Source organism: Nicotiana tabacum, chromosome 17 (genome assembly GCF_000715075.1).
Source record: "Nicotiana tabacum cultivar K326 chromosome 17, ASM71507v2, whole genome shotgun sequence".
Lineage (NCBI taxonomy): Eukaryota > Viridiplantae > Streptophyta > Magnoliopsida > Solanales > Solanaceae > Nicotiana > Nicotiana tabacum.
Window position 1 is genome coordinate 127,171,878 of NC_134096.1, and position 23,991 is coordinate 127,195,868.

Consider the following 23,991-nt stretch of genomic DNA (forward strand, 5'->3'; position numbering starts at 1 on the left):
TTGTGCATAGATACAGAAGCACTTCTTCTAGTTTTTAAAGAATTGAGAAAAGAGCAAACATCGTGTTTTCGCGCTAGGCTCGGCGCAAGTATTGATAAGTCAAAATCTGCAAACTCTCCCCAATCCCCTCTCTTATTTCGTTCCATCAAATTATTTTTGTTTCTGTTTATTGTACCAATGTTTTGTTGCATCTATGATTTTCTAATTTTGAACACAGTCGAATAGCAACAATTAACCACCATTTTTTCGTATAAATTGTGACTTATTGAGTAGAAAATTAATCTAACTAAGCTCAATACACTTATTAATTATAATATAAATAATGCAAAAAGGTTGCCTAAAAGAAAGTCTATAATGGACTAAACCAGCTACAACTAAGAGGTATATATGCAACTTAGCCAAATTAAAAGATTTTGATATCCTTGATTTCATAAACGGAATTTGGCGGTGTGCTTTCACTCATCACATGATCAGTTACAAACGTAATTTCCCATTATTACAAAAGACTTTTGAACTTTTTTGCCTGAAATTCAGTGAGACTATAGAACTTATCTCTATAAATATTAAGATTAAAGTGACTGATCTTCACTCTTCTATATCATAGAATAGAAAGTGAGGAGAAAGTTTGACCCTCATAACATTACCACATAAAGTTTAGAGTTTAGGCATTCAATGGCTCACTCATTTCAGGCCTTTCCTATTCTCATCCTTTATCTTCTTCTTCCATTCTCTAACACTGGTATATATACTTTCTTTGCCAACTGTGAACTTTCGTTTTCTCCCTTCAATTGCTTATGAGATGATCAAAATCAATATAATGGTCTAATTAATTAGCCTATTATAATTACCAACTTTTTTTCTCATTCTCTGCTTGTCATATATAGCTCCATGCTTGTAAATTTCAAATATCCGTCACCAAAATCAACTTATTTATTTCCATTTGAATAATAAAATACCATAAGTTGATCCTCATATATTAAGCTTTAATTAGTTCTTTATCTACAGGTGGAACTCTAAAACCAGTGAATGCACAAGCATCTGGACAGGTAACCTTCTCCGTTAATAATCAAATATTTAGTAGGAGTTTCGACAATATTTTTTTGAAACTGGAGGAGGGGAGAGCTGTTGAAGTTGAAGTAGGAAACAGAGTATTTACCTAGCTAGTGCGGAATTGAATTTGACGTGAAAAAAGAAAGTTTTGTGAGTGAAAATCATTATATATTTAACTTGAATACTCATGTAACAAGTTTTTCAACATTTTACAACTATTTCAAAGCTGAAGACCAGTATTTTACAAACACTATCAGCTAAACTTCAACTTGCAAGTAATTACATAACCTCAATATTTGCAAGTCATGGCCAAAGATTTTTGAAGTAAAATCTTATCCTATTGCTTTTGACCCAAAAAAAAAGAGAAAAATTATAGTGCAAGAGTAATAAGTTTAGAATGAATTATGCAGTGGTGCGTGCCAAGACCTTCAGCTACAGAAGCGCAACTGCAAGAGAGTATCCAGTTTGTGTGTGGTGAAAAAGGGTTGCCTGGCTGCTCTTTAATTCAAGCTAGTGGCTCCTGCTTTTACCCAAATACTACAATCAATCATGCCTCTGTTGTAATGAATCTGTGGTACCAGATAGAAGGAAGACAAACTGTCTCCTGTTGGTTCAAAAACACTGCTCTTATCACCATTACTGATCCAAGTAACTTGTTTTTCTTCTTCTTTTCAATTACTTCAAGAGTTTTTGCTCTTTACTTTTTTTTAATTTTTTCTTATCATATTTTGGTTTGCAGGCTATGGCGATTGCAAATTTGCGTTTGGTCAGTAGATGGAAGCCGAAGCAGCATTTGTGAAATTAATTATAGCAACATCGTCCCTTTTTGAACTGTTATTTACTTGTCTTGATATTTCCAACAATATCTTAAGGAGGTCGTCTTTACTTTTCCTACTTCTGTTTCCTTTTATTCGGTTTCTGAATATTTTCTTCACCTTTTCCAAAACATGAGGCCCAAGTATGAAAATTTTACAACGTTTTGACAGTTGAATCCTAAAATATGTGGAATTTGTAATTCATAAGAGCACTCTGTTTAGTTTTATGAATATAAGAGTAGAGAATGATCCATTATAGTCACTAATTATGGTCCTAAGGCATGCTCCACTTTATGTAACTCTGTAACATTCTCTTTTCACAACGATATACTAGTTAGCAAATAGATAATCCGAATGGATAGCCAAAAAATCAAGCACTCATATTCCAATTTCTTTCACATAAAATGGAGTATAGACGTCATTCTTTGCTGTTATTCTCCAGAAAAGGTACATAAAAAAAAGAACTAAAGGGCAAAGAGGGGGAAAACATCGTAATTTAATGGTAAAATGTCCTTTAGGAGTGGGTGTAAAATCAGAAACAAAGTAAAATAAGGATAAAATTTTGAAAAGATAAAAGTCAGAGGGCCTAATCATATCATCCAAATTTTAGGCCGAAGCAAATCCAAGGGACTAAATACTAAAGTGGTGTACTTTACAGCAAACCACTAGCAAAGTGGAGCAGCAGAAATGGCAAAGGCAGACCCAGACAGGATCATACTACCATAACACATAATCCCAATGTCTCATGATTCCCAACAGACAAAAGTAATAAAGATCACAGCATGCAAAGATTAAAATAAAAGGGCACTCAACACACTAAAGATTCTGCCATAACACGCTTGCATAAAGTGTAATCATCACCCCATTATCTATTAAACAAATCATTTCACTTAAACCATCAGAGTCATATTAAAACAATGGAACAAATAGCTCCAGTAGGTTAAAGTCTCAGAAAGTAGACATACTGGAGAATTATTCAAATACCATAATAAAGTTTGCAACTAGTGGAAACAGGCTAGAAAGAGAAATTAGATAAGAGCAGCTAGCTACTATAGCAGACTATGTTAAATAGACTTCTCGCCCTATCATCAGACGAAGGAGACCATATTCTGAGTTACCTTCCCTCCAAAGCAGCAACTGAGACAAAGGACCATATACTAAGCTACCTTCCCTCCAAAGGAGACACTGAACAATACCGGCGTAGTGATGAACACATAAGAAGTTCTCCACATAGGCAAAAGATGCAACTAAAGTTCATAACGACGTCTAGAAAGACTGAATTGGATGATGAGACTGTGATAAAGGAAGCAAAGTTACCCATAGCAGACAGGAGATCAAGCAAATGTCTTCAAATTTTCAATTCCAAGCTTCTGCACTTCCACCTTGAGTGACTTGAGGTATCTGACGGCTTCATCAAGAACGGTGACAGTATTCATCCTGCTGGCACCAGGGACAATTCCCTTTAATGCCTTGACCATCTTCTTAAGTTTCCGGCGTTTTTTCTCACTGCAATTGCTAGTACTGCCAGAGGACTTCCCCAAAGAAGAGGTCCTGCTCTTTTTGGATTGACAATCATAGTTAGAGTATGATTCAGGGGAACTGTTTCCATAGTTTGCATCGGTGCGTGCAGTGCTCACCTCTTCATCATCATATTCCTCATGTTCCTCCTCTTCAAAGCTGAGTAATGCATTTATATCGGCTGAATCTTCCTTCAGATACGAAGAAACTTCTGTATTCTCATTCTTTGCAACTTTTCTCTCCATGCCGTCTTGGAAGTAAGTGGCATTAAAATTCAAATCGGGATATGGAAACTTGGAAGCCATGGCAGGGTGGAACATGATCTGGCTTCGATAATCAGTCCGATCGAAGATGATGAAATTCTTTGGACATGCCTCAGAGGACTGAAATTCGAAACCATGAACAGGCACAGAAGGGTTGAAACCAGTAGGAAGTGCCATTGTACCAAAGACTGATGGAGAAGGAATATCGAATAGATTACCACCACCTGCTTGGTCTTCAGGAGAGAAAAAAGGCTTTTGAGGAGAAAATGGATAGTTACTCTGCATGAGTAACTATGACAAAAGAACAAAGTAAACTGGAATAGAAATGCGTTTTCCAATTGGAAAATCTTAAATATCAAAATGTCTAAGAGTTACAGAAGGCAAAGACGAAACAAAGAAAGGTATTCAAGCTGTATTCGCGTAGTAAAAATGCACTGACAGTGCCAATCAGCATTCAGTGCTTAACGAGGTCCTTCTGATTTCTAATACACTGAAGAAAACCAACCAATCCAGGCTTTTGCTGAATAAGAGCAACAAGAAGCAAGCAAATCCCAAACCTCCCCAAGCTTTCACTTGACCAGACTACGTTACAGGTTTAAGCAACTGACGGAAATATTCAGCCTGTAATTTAAAAGAAGCCAAAAACCAAATCATTCAGTGGCCACAAATTTGGAGTAGAAACTTCAAAAGTGAACCAAAATAAAATGAAACAAGGACACCTAGCAAATAATCCAAATTTTTCCCTTTTCTTGATATCAAATGGAACCACCACACAGAAGTGGATGGAGGGAGCATATATAGAAGGGATACAAAAGTTAAATCTCAATAAATTTCTGCGACGAGGTCACTGTATGGATCTCAATATACCTATGGAATATACAGAAATACAATACATTGAGGATGTACAATGTTCTGCAGTGTATCTCAGTGATCCAGTCAAAATTGGTAAAAAAAAAAAAGAGGCAATATCATTAAACTGAATAAACCAAGTCTTTATAAATCATGTGAGTAGGAGATCATGAACCCAGCGAAAATTACCAGTCAAAACAAACAGAACACCGAAACATGAAATAGCATCTATCTAGTTCTAGTTGATTTGGTTTCTCTCTCCTTTTAACATAAACATTGCAGGAGAGTGGATACCAATCTCAATCGAAAAGACTGAGAAGTTCAAGTTAAAAGAACAATTACCTGACAAACTAGCATCAATTGGCAATAAGCAACACTCCCTGCATGCATTTTAATCTCACCAGCTTCCTTGACTGCTCTGTATCTCTTCAAGGTAAATGCAATGTACATTCTCACCCTCCAAATGGACTTTAGTTTCAAGAAATATCACAAGATGGAAAATAGATATCTGCAATCTGTCATATCAAACAACCAAAAATTAGTTAAACATTAAGGAACTTCGGAAAATAAAAGAACAGCTTATTTTCTCACCATTGAAAGATAATAAGCACATCGCCAGAACTACACTAGAGGTGTACGGATTTTAATTTTTTTTTCTCTAATGCCATATCAACTCAAATTATCTTCCTCTATAATTTTTGAGTCGTAGTCAGTTTTCCTATATCCTTTATATTACTGTCCTCTTCAGTAAATCCTCAGCAGAAAATAGTTCAACCGAAATAATTACATATTTACAAATAAAACTTAGGACTTGAATGAAGAAGCAGATACAGAATTAGGAAGTAACAAGACGCTATATCTCACCAAGTAAAATCGGTTACAGAATCACGCGAAAGAATACCACCAAGCGCACACACTTCACACAATAACTCAAAGAAGAAAACGCCCACGGCATGTTGATCGGTCCAGCGTAGTATATTATAGTCTTCAATCCAAGCTACTGTCACAGTAGCAAGCACAGCTCCAAAAATCAAAATAAACCCACAAATAGCTCATCTTTAATGATAGATTTGAATCAAAAGTGAAAATCATACGAGAAAGAGAATCACTTAAGAAATTAACTAGAACATATAAGCTTCCTTCAAGAAGAAACTCATCAAATTAGAACGACAAGGAGAAGCTAATCTTTTTAAGACTAAGGCTAGCATAAAATTCCTTAATACCAATAAGTTTCTCAATTAACATGTTTATACCAATGAGACTCAACACTAAAAAAGCAAAGAAAACTAAAAAGACTAATTTCCACCAAACCACAAATACTAATAAAATCATTAAAATGATGCAATTGCTCAGGAAAGGAGGTCGGACCTGCATAAACACATACAAGGATCCGAACAAATTAATACACTTCACAAGAATCAGAAATTAAATAAGAGCATAACAGCACTAAAATCTAACACGAAAAACATAATGAATCTGAAACGCAAGAAGAAAACCTCAAAGTTTACCTTTTTTCCCTTCTTCAGTGACCCAACAAGAAGGTTAACCATAAAAAGCAGACAAAAAATACAAATACCAACATAACATCAAACATACAATAGTCCCAAAAAAAAACACAATCTACATCAAATCAAGCAACAACAAAAACAAAATACACAAAACCCATCAAGACTAAAGCAACAAGGCTAAAAAAGAATGAATTTTGAACATTACCCAAATGAGAAAATATCAAAAGATCTTTGAAACCCAAATCTTTACTAGATTTTCTCTGCAATGGGAGAAAAGTTTCTAGAGAGAAAGGTAGTGTCTCAGATTAGTGTGTGTGTGTGGGGGGGGAGCGATGCAAATGTTGAAGAAGAGGCTCGTGGTTTGGTATTGGGATATGTGAGTGAAGGGTCAGGGCCTCAGGGGGGTATAGAGTAGGGGGTGTAGAGACAGGAAAGAGTCAAAGGCGGAAAATGTGAGCCGTTGATTGAAGAGAGAGAAAAGTTTTCCGTGTAATGCGGGTCAGTTGGTGAGCGTTGGATGAGAATAGAAGAGCACGCGTGATAGCTAAAAGTGGGCCTCACGAGGTTTGACAAAAATGGGCGCATCTTACCATATCCACTGCATTTTTATTTTATATTTTTATATCAATAATAAATATGCTTTGTTTTTCTCACCCTCAACCCCCTTCAATTTTTTATTTATTTTACTTTAGTTACCTATTGGGAATAGTGAAACAAGAGTCAAGCCTAGTGGTGTATTTGTTAATTTAATAATGTTAGTCCACCAATTTATTTTTATTTCAAAAACAATTACCCAATTATTGCTATGAAATTTTTCAAATCTTATTGACATTTTTTTGCATCTTGGTCTTTTTCATACTTGGAGCTTTCAAGTTTCAACCAAAGCAGAACGTCTTTTTCCTTTCCTTTTTTCATGTTTTACCTAATGTTGAGAATAAGAAAAGGAAAGGAAAGTGGAAAATTGTAATTCACATGAAATAGATTAAGGAAAGTAAATATAAATGAAAATAGCTCTCTTCTTTGCACACCGTTAATTTCTTTTTATGTCGTTAAAATTAAGTATTCTTGGTTATATTGTTGGGGAAAAGGCTAAGAATAACTTTAATATGTATAGCATATACTCCATGTGTCTCATATTAATAGTAATGGTTATTAAAAATAATTGTCTTAAATTATTTGTCATTTTAGAAGTTCAAGATAAAATTGATTGATTTTTTTCTTTTTTTACCCTTAGTAATAATTGTTCTTGAAAATAGAGATAACACATAAATATAATAAATATTCAATAAAGAGAGATTATATCTTAAGATATAAATAAGGGTAGAATAGTCTAATCAATTTCCTAATTAATATTTATTAAGAGGCGTGTAAAAAAGAAACACGACATATAATATGAGACGGAGAGATTACAGTCTTCTGGTTCTGGTTCTGGTACGTGGTACTTTGTGTAGCCATTATATATGCTCCCTTGAGTCTTCAACTTGGTTAGGGTTACATTTGAAATATCTTATTAGCACTAATTTAAAAAGGTAATGTGTACTTATCTTGGTTCTGATTTCAATTTTTCAAAGTGAGCCAAAGTCCACTTCGATTCCCACTATATGATTTTTGTAAAGATAGCCAAGGAAACAATAGAAAGAACAATAACCATGCGTGGAATATTAATATAAGTAAAACTCATCTGTGATACCTTCAATGTGTTTCGTTGAATATCAGTAAACCTTGTTTTCTTTTTTTTTTTTTAGAGAGTAGGTTTTTTGTACAGGCGGATCCAGAATTTAAATTTTATGGGTTCAATTTTTAAGATTTTTAACATTGAACCCATTATATATTTAAAGTTATGAGTTAAAACTATTATTTTTATAATTTTAATGAATTTTTACACATAAATTTCTACTCTGAACCCGTAACTCTCACACTCGATCCGCCCCTGATTTTTTGACATTCTCTCTTTTCGAAATATTATGTAATATTTTTTCTAGCCGGTATACATAGATTCAAGGTTTATTTTTTCTAGCCGGACAAATTCAAGGTTTACTTTTTCTAGTCGGTATACATAGATTATACAATGATAATTATACAGACTTATACATATATTATTCATAAATTGTATATATATCCGCCGACTATTTTTAGTTTAAGAGATTAATTGGGCAGCTATTTGGCTTAAAACTTCTATCTTTTTTTGTATCATGCATAGTGATATATATCACTATTTTTTCCATTTAGATTATGAAAATTGCGTAAGACAACGCGTGGAAACTATTTGTTGTTCTTTCATTTTCTTAAGGAATTTTTCTCTGCATGATCAAGGCGTGACAGAACTATTTAATTGCCTCTTCTTCTTTTTTTGAATTTCTTTTGCTATATGTAAAAAGAGTTTGAATACTTTCTTCTAACTTTCGTTTTGGTAATTCATACGAGGAAAGAAGATAAGCAAGCAAGTTATCATGCGGACAAAACATTCTATTGCAAGATATTACACGAGATGACATAAACATCGGTGTTGTAAGAAAGAAGATAATCTTCTTAATTATTTAACTTATAAAATTATGATGAGTTAATATCCCACGCTTGAATAAGATAGACTGAAGAATGAACATAGGGATGCAACTTGTACTTCACAACTAACAAACATTCTGTTATCATTGTAACTAGTTTTTGTTATTTTAGAAGTAATTAACAACTAATTAATCATTTAATCATCCCACGCCAACCTATATAATCTATATCAAGGGATAAAATGAGTTGTACTTTACAACTGACATGCATGTAGAATTAAGAAAGTTTCTCAAGGTCATACACATTCTTTAGTTGGTTAATTAATCTAATTAGGTTAGTTTGTCCAATCAATGATGTTATATGGAAGTAGTCAAAACTAATAACATATGAGCAACATGGTTTAGGTTCATGAATTTTCATAACATGTATTTAGAATTTCATATTGTTCTTTTCTTAATCCGACTCGTCGAATTGAATTATCTATTACTAGCTCATTGCTTCATCATGGTATTACTTGTAGTATATGATCTCACGGATATATAAAAATTAAAGTAATTTGTGTACTGTATTTATCTCTCTACATGTGCTTGTATCTTTTAGATTTTGTCCAGGATATGTTATAGTGTTCTCAATGAATCTGTTAATTATAACTTCTTAGGCAATTCTAGAAATTTGAATCTATTATTTCTAGCGAAAAAATAAAAAGTAAAGTCATTATATTCTTGTCAATTTGGAAAAACCACCACCTTTGTTATTATTGCTGCATGTTACTATATCTCACTTGGGGGAAAAAACGGTGTATGATGACAGGATATGATTCATTGTTTAACAAAACCAATCCAATGAAATATTAATTAATGTGTTTTTAAATTAAAATTAATTTGATTCTCATGGTCAAAAGCAATTTGGAAAATCCATGTATATGAAAGTCTCACGCATGCATGCATCCAATAAACCTTGATGCTGAAAGATCAGAGGACCAAAATCTTTTCATTTCAATTACTTTAGCATTTTTCACAAGTACTCTATTAACCAACAAGTTTCACTTGTCAACATTTAATGGAGAGGACCACCATAGTTTTATCTTTGTTGGAACTAAATTCAGTCTTCTAAAGTATACCCTCTTTTTCACCCTTTCATTTTCAAAAGGTTGTCTTTGTTTCAAGAAGGCTTTCATATATAGCTTTGAATTTTGTGCATAAGCATGCAATTGTTAGACAGCAGCATGCCAATTGCCAACCTTGCCAATTGCCATTGTCATTTCTTTGGTGTCAACAGCAGATTCACACTTTCAAAAGTGCATGCATTGTCTCTCTCATTTACGCCATTCATACTTATCGTTATTTATTTACTACTCCGATCCATATTCCATCCCCCTAGGGTCGTTTTATTGCATGTTCGCAGTTATGTATATAGAGACAGTAGCTACATTTATCTTATTAGAGGCCTCTCCAATCTTGAGAGGCCAAACAAAAACTCAAAAATTCAGTGAATTATTGTTGTTATATAGTATCAATTAGCCTGTCGATTCGATCGTACGTCTGGTTCTTATTCAAATTTTCGTAAGCTGATTTAGCAAAATATGAGAGTAACATATATTGAATGGCATAGAAATAGAGTATAAAAACTTATCCGCAAGTTTCATATCAAATCATATCAAGGTGGAATATTATGTCAACGTGGAAATCGTTGGAGAAAAAAGAGAAGTTTGTGAACAAAATGAACTCGACGTGGTCTACTTTTGCTAGGCATGAGGTAAAAAGAGAAATATTTTGCAATGAGCTATGAGCTAAGCTAGCATGCTTCCTCATTTAATATATAGTATTGACTTCTTGGAGGAAAAATACACATAATCATTATCTCTTATATTAGCAGTCCACAACAACCACAAAAAAAAAGAGCAGAAAAATCTCTTCTTGTTTAGAACTCTAGGAAGGAAAATGTACGTAGGACATATATATTCTCAACGATCAAGTGTTTGATGACCAAGGAATCATGTGATGAGATAGACTTAGAAATGGCAGGCGGTGCTGGGCGGGGCGGGTTCTGTCAGAACCCGCACAATTTCAACTCGCCCCGCATAAGATTTAAACTTGCGTCCATATGTTTCACACTTCACCCGTGTTCACCTACCCGTCTCGCCCGTAAATTTTTTTTAATAAAAATTCTATACTACTAGATGAGAGATTCTATGTATTATAATATTCTTATTATTAGTACTAAGATTTTGACAGATATGCCAAATTTGCTAACTAGATCAGCCAAACCTATGGAAAGTGCAAATAGTAACACACTATAAATCATTTAGTTTACCGTGTAAGTTGTAACTGGCAACTGTTTCTGCCATTCTGTACATAGTATATATGGTCAAGTTCTCACCTTTAAGCAAGCATGAGGTAGATCTCTTATTTTTGCTAGGAAAATGTAAAGGTGTTTAACGGGACGGGTTGACCTAGCTCCGGACCAGTCCAGACCGGTATTAACCCGGCCGGACCGGTGGTAGGGGCCCAGGTAGGGCTGGGTTTGCGGGGTTAGGGGGTTGGTCCGGGTTTTTTTTTTCCGGTTAACCGGATCGGTACAATGGCTATTTTCTGAATTTTTTTTTTTAAAAAAAAATATTCATTTGACCGTTGGCAACGGTCAGCTTCCAATTTGATCGTTGCCCAACGGATATTTTGCAAGAATAGCCCTTTTTTGGGCAATTTTTTTAAAAAATAACACTTTTAATAATTACTAATTTAGTCCTTTGAAAAACTATAAATACACCCCCCCCTCTTCTTCATTTCTTCACTCATCTCTCATTTCTCAAACTCAAATTCTCAATTGTCATTCTCTCATTTTTCACCTAAATTGCAATAAACTACTCCCTCTGTTTCAATTTATGTGAACCCATTTGACTGGGCACGGAGTTTAAGAAAAGAGATAAGACTTTTAAACTTGTGGTGTAAAATGAGACACATATATTTTGTGTGACTATAAATCATTGCATAAAAGTAAATTATTTCCAAATAAGTTAGAAGGTCATTCTTTTTGGCACAAACTAAAAAGGAAATAAGTTCACATAAATTAAAACGGAGGGCGTATTTGGCTCTCATTTTTTTGGAATTTAATTTATCGTATTATTTGAAGTTTGAAGTTTGAACAATTTACGTTTCTTCGTGGTAACATTAGAGTTGCGAAAATCATCAAGTGTTCAATTTATATATTGCGAAATTTGGTGCACTCCCTCGAACTCTTTCTCTTATTTACAATTTTATTTGCATATTTAATTTTTGTTAGTAGTTAAATTTTTATAATATATTCAATGCTGCAAAAAGAGTGTGTATTAAGGTTGCTAATCGAGATAATGGGAAAAATAGAAAAAGAGGTACTACTTCAACATCTAGTAGTAATTTAAATGACTCTACACATATTTCTAAAACATGATCACCTGATAATAATATAGATTATGAACAATTACAGGGAGATTTCGGTATAGAAGATAATGAATTAGAAATTAAAGATGAGACACCACTTACACCTAGTAATGTTGGAGTTGATAGTAGGGGTGGTGGTCGTGGCGCGAGTAGTAGACCACATGTGGCCCCGACTATTAATCGGAGGAAAATAAGTAAAGTTTGAAAATATTCTGACAAAATAGAGAATTCTGATAGAGTTAGATGCAAATTTTGTAAAGATGATTTTAAACATAAGACTCGAGGAAGTTTAGGGGGGACTGAAATACTTAGTAGACATAAAAAAATTACTCATCCTATAGAATGAGGCTCTGATTTAGATGAAAATCAAGGAACTCTAAACCCTAGTACTCGAGGACTTATGAAATATGATAAAATGAAGGATCGTGAGGAGTTAGCAAAAGTGATTGCTTTGGGTTGTCTACCTTTTTCTTTTGATTCTTCATCATATCTTATTATGTATATTCAAAGGATTTATATCATTTATTTAAAGGTATCCCTAGAAGTACTTATAGATCTGATATCTTTAGACTTCATGGATAATATCAGACATACATACGTTATTTGTTTGATCACCTTCCATTGTAGAGTTTCTCTAACTTCTGATATTGGCCATGCTATTAATGAAAATGATTATTTGACAATTACAAGTCATTTGATAGATAATAATTATTGTATGCAAAAACGTATTATCACTTTTAAATATGATGAAGATCAAAGTCATACTGTTATTTTTATAGGTACTACTATTTGCGAAGTTGTTGAATTTTATAATCTTAATAAAAAAAAATTATTGTTTATGTCTTTTGATAATGCTTCTAACAATAATGCCGCTATTTCAATATTATGACTGCATTTGAAACCACCACTTGACGAAATTTTTCATGTTAGGTGTGCATGTCATGTTTATAATTTAATTATTAAAAGTGGGCTTGATTTATTTTCAACTGAGATTACTCATGTTAGAAGAGCAGTTGGTATTATTCAAGGAAATAATAGACAATCTAGAATTAGGGAATTTAAGACTAAGTGTATCGAGCATAACCTTAACCCCAAATTCATACTTGATGAAATTGTTACTAGATGGAATTATACATACTTATTTTTAAAATGTTGCTACAAATATAGATTGCCGATAATTGAAGTTGCTAATGTGCATTGTACTGATCCAACCCGTATGTTAACAACTAATACTTGGAAGGCCATTAATGATGTTGTTAAATTTTTACATAAAATTTATACAGCTATTGTTGAGTTTTCTGGAGCATATTACCCTACTGTTACTATGGCTTTAGTACATATAGCTGAAATTTCTTTTCTACTCTCTGAATTTAAGAAGAAAGAAAAATATAAGGATGTTGTTGAAAAAATGCAAGCAAAATTCAAAAAATATTTCTTTCCAATTCCTCCGATTTACTTAATTGGTGCAATTTTAAATCCTTCTATTAAGATGTCAGATTGTCACCAATTAATGAATGCTTTATATACTTATATGGAGATTGGACCAACTGAAATCCCAGATTTATATGTCTCTATGAACAAGCTAAATGATTATTTACAACAATTATATAACTATTATGCAAATGTAATTGATGATGCTGCTCGTGTTGTAGGCAATGTAATTGATGCTGCTGCTATTAATGTAGGCAATGTTAATCCCACTATGCATTGTACCACTTCTACTGCATCTGCTACTATGGATGAAGATAAAAGCTTTGATGGTTATAATATTTGGTCTACATTTTCTTCCACTCAAACCAATAGCAGGAACATTGATGAACTTAAATTCTACTTGCAAAAGCAAACAAAGCCTCGCATAAAGGAATTTTCACCGTTGGGATGGTGGCATGAGAATGAAAAGTAATTTCCTAAATGATTATTTACAATAATTATATAATTATTATGCAAATATAATTGATGATGCTGCTATTAGTGTAGGCAATATTAATCCCACTATGCATTGTACCACTTCTACTGCATCTGCTACTATGGATGAAGATAAAAGCTTTGATGGTTATAATATTTGGTCTACATTTTCTTCCACTCAAACCAATAGCAGGAACATTGATGAACTTAAATTCTACTTGCAAAAGCAAACAAAGCCTCGCATAAAGGAATTTTCACCGTTGGGATGGTGGCATGAGAATGAAAAGTAATTTCCTCTTCTTTCCGCTATGGCTCGAGACGTGCTGAATATGCCAATTTCAACTGTTGCATCAGAGAGTGCATTTAGTCAAGCAAGACAACAACTAGGAGACACTCGTCACTCATTGGGAAGCAATGTTTTGGAAGTTTTAATATGTTTCAGAGATTAGATTAGATCGGAACGAATAAATCAGAGACGTGGAGATGTTGATAAACCAGAAGACGAGGAACTTGGAGATATATTAACACATGGTAACCCATATGAATTTAACACTCGAGAAGAGGGCCAAAAAGTTCATATTGATTATGAAGAACTTACTAAGGCAATGCAAAACCTTTGAAATTCTGGATTTACATTTAATAATTAAACTTTGAATTTACTCTTTTTTGTTAATTTAATTGTTGTTAAATGTAAACTTTAATTTGCAAGTTTGAAATAAAAAAAATTACAAATTATAAGTGTCATTGTTATCCATCTTCATTGTATTCTATTATATTAAATTCTTAATGAAATATTCAAATATAAGGATTTTAAAGCCTCTGCATCCTTTATTCAAACACTATTTTTATAAGATTATTTTTTTATTTTATATCTTTACTTTATATTAATATAAATTACGATAGTTATACAAAATATAAAAAAAAAATAAAAAATAAACCCGGCTCCTTAGGCCCGGAACCGTTCCGGTTCAATATTTTGACCGGATGGGCCCGGACCCGTTAAGTCCGGTTTGAAAAAATCGGTAACCGGTCCGGACTGGTGACCGACCGGTCACTTTTTTACTCAAGCAGGCACGAGATAGATCTCTTATTTTTGCTAGGAAAATGTAGCTACCCAAGAATCAATCAATGCACTCCCCCCCCCCTCCCCCCTCCCCCCTCCCCCCCCCCCAATTTTTTAATTTAAAAATTGAACCCGCCCCGCAACCACAAATTCACAAACCCGTACCGCCCCGCACCCACACCGTCCCGCATCCGTACTGCCCCATTGCTATCCCTAGATAGAGTATGATATCTCTCTACCCTTTATTAAAGATTTTAGATTCGAGTTTTATATAAATATTTTTTCCTTATAATGAACCTTATATGATGCAAATCCAAATTAATCTAGCTATGGATACCAGATACCATATGATTATATCAAAATATAATGTGCTTGCTTTTTGTACGAGCAAATATTTTTTTTGTAGAAATATTTTTGGTGAAAAATGTTTTATATTGAGGAACCACTTTATAGAACAGTTTTCAGTGGGTGTGGGTATAAAAAGTTAGCGAAATTAATATACTAGTAATTAGACACAGTGTCTGTAACATATGCCCTTGTACTCGATGCTTATTTGTGATTACAAGTTGGCGGATTAATTAAAATGGTTAAAATTACATTAATTTTAAAGGGGTATTATCATTTTTAGCCCGCGTCAGAAACTATTTATATTCGATAGTCAAAAAAGTGTAAATATATTTTAAAAAATATATATATTTTCGACTATTATTTTGAGAGTGCTATACAATGTTATTTTTTTAATTTTGTTTTTAAATTTATGATCATGCCGTCATGTTTTAAAGAACATTTAAAGTGGCTTTTGGTGCAAACGACCCGGAGGCATGAAGATGAGGCTTGACCAATTGACCACATATTTGCCCTAACCCCAAATTATTACGTATTAGTCAATCAAACAAATCAGATGCAAGTATATAGTTAAATGAAAAATATTTCAAATATCAAACCCACGGAGAACAAACACGAGATAATTTTTAATGGGGTTATATCTTCAAAAACTAAAACCAAACTAGAAATTTAGGAAGATTGAATGAAAATCAATTATTAATAGACAAAAAGAAGAGAATTATTATAAGAGAACTACAATCTATGATTTTCCCAATTGCTCACTCAATTTCTGTGTTTGTTTCAATTCAAGAGATGCTTTAAAACCTTTCTTGAAGCTCTGTGGAAGAGAAATCAGGGAAATGGGTCTGGGAAATCTGAAGCAATTGACACCTTTTGTCAAAGAAGCATTTCAACAAACACTACTCGTGGCCAAGTTCCTCTGTGGTCTTCATGTCACCAACACCTACCTCTGCACCTTCGCTCTCGTACTTTACCAGAACCAGTATCTTTTTCGTTTACTATTTCATTCTTTGGGCAACTTTAAATCTTTTTGCTATTTTCTTTGTTGGGCAGACTCAAGGTCCAAGCATGCTTCCAACGTTTAATCTGACTGGAGATCTCGTTTTGGCCGAAAGGCTTTCGACTCGGTTTGAGAAAATGCAACGGGGCGATGTAGTGCTAGTGCGGAGCCCCGAAAACCCGAGAAAGATTGTGATTAAGAGACTCATGGGTATGGGTGGTGATACTGTTAAATATGTTGCGGGTCCTGGAAATAATGACAAAGAACATACTATTGTGGTAACAATTTGTAGTTTTCAGTTAGTTTATATTCAGGAGTGAAATGTAATTGGGTTTTTGCTTCTTCTATTTTGGGTTATCCATTTTTGTTTCTTAGGTGAATATGCTTTGAATGTGGACAGGTACCAAATGGACATGTTTGGATTGAAGGGGATAACAAGTTTAATACCACTGATTCAAGGAAATTTGGACCTGTTCCTTATGGACTTGTGCAGGGCAGAGTCTTTTGGATTGTTAGTGATTCCTCTCTATTTCAAATTTTACCTATATTTGCTAAATTGTTTTGACTTGATTATATTTAGAAAAGGCTTTTGCTTAATTTCTTCGAGACCTTTCATGCTAGCCATCATATTTGCTCTCCTTATGCATGCCATGGAATGGTTATGTCATTAACTCTTTTTGGAGGGTAATTCTGATTAGTAAACTAGGAATATTATACTACATATAACTTTGTAATCAGTACTCCATTTTAAGTACTAGTAGTATGTGCATCATCCTTTGTTTGACTTTACTGTCTTATAGCCTGTTTGACCAAGCTTCTCCAATTCTATAACCACTTTTTTTTGAGAAAAACATGTTTTTTTTTCAAAGTTAAAGTGTTTGGCCAAGCTTTTGGAAGAAAAAAAGTGCTTTTGAGGAGAAGCAGAAGCAGTTTTGGAGAAGGAGAAAAAAATAGATTTTCTCCAAAAGTACTTTTTTGAAAAATACTTTTGAGAAAAATACACTTAGAAGCAGTTTTTAAAAGCTTGGCCAAACACTAATTGCTGCTCAGAAGTGCTTTTCAAATTAATTAGCCAAACAAAAACTGCTTCTCACCAAAAGTACTTTTGAGAAAAACACTTCTCAAAATAAGCTAATTTTTGCAGCTTGGCCAAACAAGCTTTTAGTGTCTTATGGAATTGTAAAAGTTCTGATATTGTGATTAGGTATGGCCTCCTGAAGATTTTGGATCAGTTGGAAGAGAAGTACAATAGATTAACCTTTCAAGGTACACTTTTTTTCGGAATTTGATGTTCAAAATGTTTTTACTAATTAAGGAGCTTGGATCATTTGTCATGGGCTTGTGTCATTGATTTGCGATATAGCCCTCTATTCTCTTAGACATTTGCCTTAGATTGGGTATTCATGTGATCTTTGATTGCACCGTCTCTCCTCTCATTTATCATTATTCAAAAGACCTCTTTAGCTCCCAAAAATTACACTTGTTTCCTCCTCTTGCCATTTTGAACCAATCAATTAATTTGAAGTAGCGCCATTAACTTCATCCGTGGATTTTAGTGCATATAAAAGAAACATCATTCCTTACTGAGAAGAAGCTCAAGTAGATTTTACTAGTAATTCTAAGTTAATTTTAATATGTTATAGTTTGGTAATATGGGATTTTTTAAGGAATGAATTTAGAGAATTAAACAATTTCTCTACAAATTGAATGTGTTTTGCCTTTTTCTCAATTTTTCAGCAAATATATACGGTGGTTACACTATACTTGTGATCTTAGCCAAAGGCCGAGAAAAGTATTTTTGGCATAAATTACTCAAAATTACTAACAAGATACACTCTTGCCTTAAAGGAAAAGCAGTCCGGCACCACCTATTATAAGTCCATAATATCTGATCTTTTGCATAATCAGGAGATTAAAACTAGACTTCAGCAAGGTCAGTAGGTATTGTAGGAGCATAATATCATGCCTGACAAGTATGGTTCACTGAACTGTTTTTCTGCACTCTAGATACTTAGAAGCTGGTATGTGTTAGAGAATCTCAAATCCACACAGAATGGCTCGATAGTTATGGGCACGTGGAGTAGATTGGAATCTTTATGAAACAAGATGGCTATTCAATTTACTCAAGGTAGGAAGATTCCTCTGAATTGTTATGCATGAGTGTAAGGGAAAAACGTCGAATGGACAGTAGCAACTATAGTCAATCTTTTTATGTTATGCAGGGTAAGTTTTTGTGCTAGCAGATACTATGAAATACTACTGATTTTAGATAATTGTAAGAAATATATTTCTGCATAAACCATCTTGTGCTCTAGGTAAAAAGTAACTATTTTATGCTAGTGATCAAGCAAGCATTAACTCTGAAATCTTGGAAATATATTTGTCTTGAGTAGCCTTTGACAGTACGGACAGATTTCTACAGATATTAACATAAATTTGATTTGAATTGCATATCATGTGGTCCCTTTGTAAAGATGGACTTTCAACATGACTCCGGAGTTCAAAAGAACTGTACACACCCTTGAAATAGATGATATCTGACTGAGATTTGAGACGCTTCTTCCAGGTTGCTGTAGGGTATTAAATGTCATAACTTTTGAAGAAGTTATCTGAACTTGATATGTGTTAAAGCTTCATGTATCCACTTAATAATAGGTAGCAACATGGTTAGCAATCAAATATTCTGCTTAGGTATCTTCCTAGTGTTTCTGCCTAAAGTTCTCTTTTTTGTTTCGGGTAAATCAAATTTCTTCCTAGTGGTTTGCTTGTAGGAAATTTGCACTTCTTCAAACTAAGCTTCTTGTTTGCTTAATGTTTAATCTAACGTATTGCGTCCTAATAATAATTGTATAAAGTACCAAACTTCATTGGCTGTGGCCTGTGACCGAAAAGGTGTGTGCTTGGTAGGAAATCCTCTGCGTAGTATTCTGATTCGTTTGTTATATTGCTTTCCAATACAAAGGCCTTGTTAGATGGCATTCTATTATGGTGGCCCTTGTGATTGCCTGTTTTTCTTGTGGAAAGATGAATCTGATTAATGCTGACTTTACCTTGGTGTTCTCTTACAGATGGAATTATGTCAAACAATTTAATGATAAAAGGTAATTTGTGGGTTGTTTCACTACTATATGCGAGGTGCCCGTGGGATGCTAGAACTGTTAATATTCAAAAGATGGCACGATTTGCTTGCATCATTCATTCTTGAAGTGGAACTGCTAATGCATAGGAAGGCTCTTCCCACCCCCGAAAGAACCCACATATAAGTACTCAAATTAACCCACATAGTGTTCAAATTGCTACAAACAAATTCCCAATACATATATTTCTAGCCTGTTGCAAATAATTTCAATTTGGCACATTGGGATAATTTTCGGCTTAACTTGCTTTGTTATGCTTCCTTAACTTTATTTGAGCTTATTTTGAAAGAAACAATCTCGATAAGATAATAAAGATATAAGTGTTATAAGACAAATGAAATTATGGTGGATGTCTACTCTTCCTCCATAATCTTCTCAAATGCTTAATGACATATTCAATGACATATTTCTATGCTTAATGACATATTCAATGACATATTTTTCTTCACTTTTCATGCTTATATAAAGGCTTTGTAATAGATAAGAAAATACACACAATTGAAGAAGAAAATATCTTCCTTCTCTCTATCTCTATTTCTTGTTCATGTTTTGCTAAATTGCTTTTATTTCATAACATGTCTTCATGTTTTACTAAATTGCTTTTATTTTATAACACGTTATCAGCACGAATTGCTCATTTCATAATCTTCTATGTCAAGACTATGTAAGTTATAAGCAGGCAATGAGATCAAGTACAATGAAAAAAATGTCTTGGATGATAATACAAAGATAAGTTTTACATCCATCTAAACCCATTCATATTTTCATATCTTTGCATTAACTTTATGTGCAGTGTTTAGTAAAAATATTTTTTTCAATTGTATCCAGTGAAATAAAGAACTGGAAAGGTATGTCTTTATTTGCTACATCTCTTATAGGACAAAGATAATATTCTAACGTATATATATGTTCTGACCTTTTACATACTATGATAGATAATTATTAAGGTAATTTAGTAATAATATTTTTACCATCACATGATGTATTTCATTGAAAGCAAAATTATCAAATATGTAGGCGATTGTACAGTACCTTGCAAATTTGTCATTGGAATATACAATCAATATAAACTTATTATAGTTATAATTTATAATAGTCACAGTTATGCATTAAGCCTTAAATATTTTTGCTGGAAACATAAGGCTCATTCCTCGGTATTGAATTTTTTTGGTTAAGTTCTTATAGTCTTTGAAATATAAGTGGTTATAGGTTATCTACATCTTTCCCCTAATTAACTTATTAAAATGTAAAAGTGATTGTATCATTTAAAAAAAAATGGCATATATCCTAACTAGCATTTTTGTTGCAGAGAAACTGTTTCAAGATTGAAATAGTTATATATGTCTTCTTGAAAGTTAATTTACTTATGCTTATAATTATGAAGTAATAATATTTTAAAGGCTCGAGTGCGAGTCCTAGTGAATTTTGGCCTATTATGCCAAAGATTGAGGGTAAGACGATGGGTTCAAGTCCCAACACACTATGTTGATGAAAAGACGTTGGATTCAAGTTCCAACGCATTATGACCTAGCATGCCTTTATATGGGTAAGATATTGGGTTTGAGTCCTAATGCACCATATTGATAATAATAATATATTTTTCATGAAAAAGCATGAATCTTATCCCACTTGATTTGCTCCATTCTTGAAGTGAATGTGATAGCAGTGCATGATAAGTTTAAATAAAGACAAGTGGTTGAAAAATGAATGTGGGCGTGCGAAAGGCCAAAATAATAATAGTTATCACTATGGTAATTATAAAAAGGGAGAAATTCTTTGAAGAGAATGTGATTTGTGATAAATATTGAGATTGCATACTCATTCCTGAAAGTGAATATGAAAATATATATGTGATAAAGATTATGCATAATAATGTACTTGTGCATGGTTGGATAAATACTACAACTCACCTCTAAGGGAGGTTTGAGACAAAGAAAGATAATGAATATTATTGTGTAGTTACATGAATATATCATTGGTCGCATACATGTGATACGCCAAATATTTTGTCAAGCCTTATGAAAGTTATTAAAAGCAAAATTAAAGCAAGAAATTATTTTGCTTATGATGATTTTAAACATGACAATTATTATGATATGATTCTCTTTGTGAAGAAGACATTCATTATATGGATGGCGTGACAAAAGATCTTGTAGTACAAAAGCAGTTAAGAGATTTGAAAGAACTAATTTGTTACTACCCGAATGAATGAAATTGTTCATGACATTAATCTTGTAGTAAGTCTCAAAAGAAACATTTTGATTTACGAATATATTAGCCAAAGTGGTTGGCATATTGAGACTATAAATAAAAAGAAGATTGAATATCTTTATATTACTATAATCATACCGGGTAAATATGAAATGTTACCTGACTTTTCTTCTATTTGTACTACACTAGTATAAGCATGATGATGCAATCACAAGCCACAAGTAAACTAGAGGTTTACTGAAATAAATATTAGTTGGCATGACCGGTTGACCATCTCGGTTCAATTATGATGCGAAAAATTAATTGAGAATTACATTGGCATATATTGAAGAAATATAAGATTCTTCAAGAATTCTCTTCTGCTGCTTATTCTCATGATATACCAGTTAAAGTTGGGATTGAATCGCTTGATTTATGGAACGAATAAAAGGTGATAAATATATGGGCTCAGTCACCTTCCATGTGGACCGTTTACTATTATATGATTTTAATAGATGCATTCATTCTATGGTCACATGTGCATTTGTTATCAACTTGCAGTTTGGCTTTTGCAAGATTGATTGCTCAAATTATTAGAGCACAGTTCCAGAATATAAATTATGATGATTTATCTTGATAATACTGGTTTAAATCCAAGTTGGTTTAGCAGAAATTATATGCCTCCAATTATATCTAAACCATTGGTTATGAGAATAAAATTGCCAAAATAAAATTTGGTATGTGATGCATTATTTAATATACAACAGCACTTGTACGCATCTAGCCAAGTTATGATAAGTTCTCCCTATCACAATCGGTTCAGGGTCAGAAACCAAATAATTTTCATCTAGAAATATGAATGTGCTATATGATTTAATTGTTCCACCACAATGCACAAAGATGGATCCCCAAATAAGGCTAGTGATATTTGTTGGTGATCCCAACAATAGGGAGAGAAAATTAGCAGCTGAAAAAGTAATGCATGTAATGAATTATTATGAGTACATCTAGATCCTCGTACGAGAAAATGTGAACTTGAAGTTCAAGTGATAATTCATTTGTAAATTATTGCCAGGCGTATTTGCTGACCCAAAACTAAATATCATATTCAGCTACTAATGCTCCAAATAAAATAAAGTTCATAATGAATAGAGTCTATGGCATGCATGAAGCATAATAGACTAATCGGTTCCAAAGATAAAACTCCTTGAAGAAGGAGAGGAGCAAATGTTCAAGATGGTCATAATAAGGAGGCAAGTGCTCTAGAAGAGCACCACGACATAACACTTCATAAGACCTCATGGGAGAGGCTTAGGTACCTGAAGATAATAAGATAAAGAGATCTCAATAAGTTATGTCTTTATTGGGTAATGATAGAACCGATATAAAATGATCGTTGATGATATTGTTAATATAATGTAGCGCTCAATATTATTAATATTGACGAGGATCTTGAGCTCAAATCTGTCATGAAATTTGGACAGATAAATAATTGGCCAAATAAAAAATACGCAATGAAAATTAATTTCACCTGAAAAATATGAAGTTGAACGGATAGTCCCGACATCTGAAAGTATAAAGCCAGTGGAGGTATAAATGTGTTCTTGTGCGAAAATAAAGGTCAAGTCGATAAACATAAAGACGACTTGTGTCACAAGAAAATTTATAAATATCATGGCATTGATTATATAGAGACATGTTCTCCTGTGGTGGATGTCGCCATTTCAGGTTTTAATCTGGCAATACAAGAAAAACGTGATATGCGTATAATGGAAATCATTGAAGGATTTAAATTGTTCTGAAGCATATTAAGGTTTCCAAGAAATTTATTAAATAAAGATTCAAAAATTCTTATACGGATTGAAACAATCAGAGAGCATGTGGTATAATTGCCTGAGTGAGTACCTGTTGAAAGAAGGGTACAAGAATGATTCAATTTGTCCTTGTGTCTTTATAAAAAGATATGGATCTAAATTTGTTATAATCACCGTGTATGTTGATGATTTAAATATCATTGGAACTCCTAGGGAGCTTCCTACAGCAGTAGACTAATTAAAGAAAGAATTTGAAATGAAAGATCTTGGAAAGACAAAATTTTGTCTTGGTCTACAAATTGAGTATATGAAAGATGAAATTTTTATCCATCAACCAACATACACTAAAATGATTTTAAAGCGATTATATATGGATAAAGCACATCCATTCCGACCTCATGAAAATAATGAAGAGCTTCTTGGTCCCGAAGTACTATATCTTAGTGCAATTGGTGCACTAATGTATCTTTCTAACATTACAAGGTCTGACATAACTTTTTCAGTTAATGTCTTAACAAGATATAGCTATGCTCCTACAAAGAGACATTGGAATGGAATCAAACACATATTGCGGTATCTAAAAGGAACTACTGATATGGGATTATTTTATGGCAAT

The 23,991-nt window shown here is 33.2% G+C and overlaps 3 protein-coding genes across 6 annotated transcripts; 2 read left to right on the forward strand and 1 right to left on the reverse strand.

Moving 5' to 3' along the window:
- The first annotated feature begins 581 nt into the window (after positions 1-581).
- LOC107810522 (major pollen allergen Ole e 10-like) lies at positions 582-1,944 on the forward strand. The gene is made up of 4 exons (XM_016635312.2): positions 582-739; positions 1,006-1,046; positions 1,461-1,698; positions 1,790-1,944. The coding sequence occupies exons 1-4, from the start codon at positions 673-675 to the stop codon at positions 1,822-1,824; spliced, it is 381 nt and encodes a 126-aa protein (XP_016490798.1). The 5' UTR covers positions 582-672; the 3' UTR covers positions 1,825-1,944.
- A 765-nt stretch (positions 1,945-2,709) lies between these two features.
- Positions 2,710-6,392, reverse strand: LOC107810526 (transcription factor bHLH144). Of its 3 annotated transcripts, none has more exons than XM_016635315.2 (4): positions 6,209-6,392; positions 5,360-5,495; positions 4,838-5,010; positions 2,710-4,267 (listed from the first exon to the last, which is right to left on the reverse strand). In XM_016635315.2, exon 4 carries the CDS (start codon positions 3,929-3,931, stop codon positions 3,200-3,202), a length of 732 nt encoding a protein of 243 aa, XP_016490801.1. In that variant the 5' UTR covers positions 3,932-4,267; positions 4,838-5,010; positions 5,360-5,495; positions 6,209-6,392; the 3' UTR covers positions 2,710-3,199. The 3 variants fall into 3 exon arrangements, with proteins under 3 accessions (XP_016490801.1, XP_016490802.1, XP_016490803.1); XM_016635316.2 differs by having other exon boundaries at positions 5,360-5,492; positions 6,209-6,381; XM_016635317.2 differs by lacking the exon at positions 5,360-5,495 and having other exon boundaries at positions 6,209-6,362.
- Positions 6,393-15,905: 9,513 nt separating this feature from the next.
- On the forward strand, positions 15,906-19,684 carry LOC107818430 (mitochondrial ATP-independent inner membrane protease subunit 1a). 2 transcript variants are annotated; one of them, XR_001655404.2, is made up of 6 exons: positions 15,906-16,199; positions 16,288-16,512; positions 16,635-16,745; positions 17,439-17,500; positions 18,242-18,362; positions 19,303-19,440. XR_001655404.2 is itself a non-coding variant. In XM_016644443.2 (5 exons), exons 1-4 carry the CDS (start codon positions 16,074-16,076, stop codon positions 17,484-17,486), a joined length of 510 nt encoding a protein of 169 aa, XP_016499929.1. In that variant the 5' UTR covers positions 15,906-16,073; the 3' UTR covers positions 17,487-17,500; positions 19,303-19,684. The 2 variants fall into 2 exon arrangements, 1 of the variants encoding a protein (XP_016499929.1); XM_016644443.2 differs by lacking the exon at positions 18,242-18,362 and having other exon boundaries at positions 19,303-19,684.
- The last annotated feature ends 4,307 nt before the right edge of the window (positions 19,685-23,991 follow it).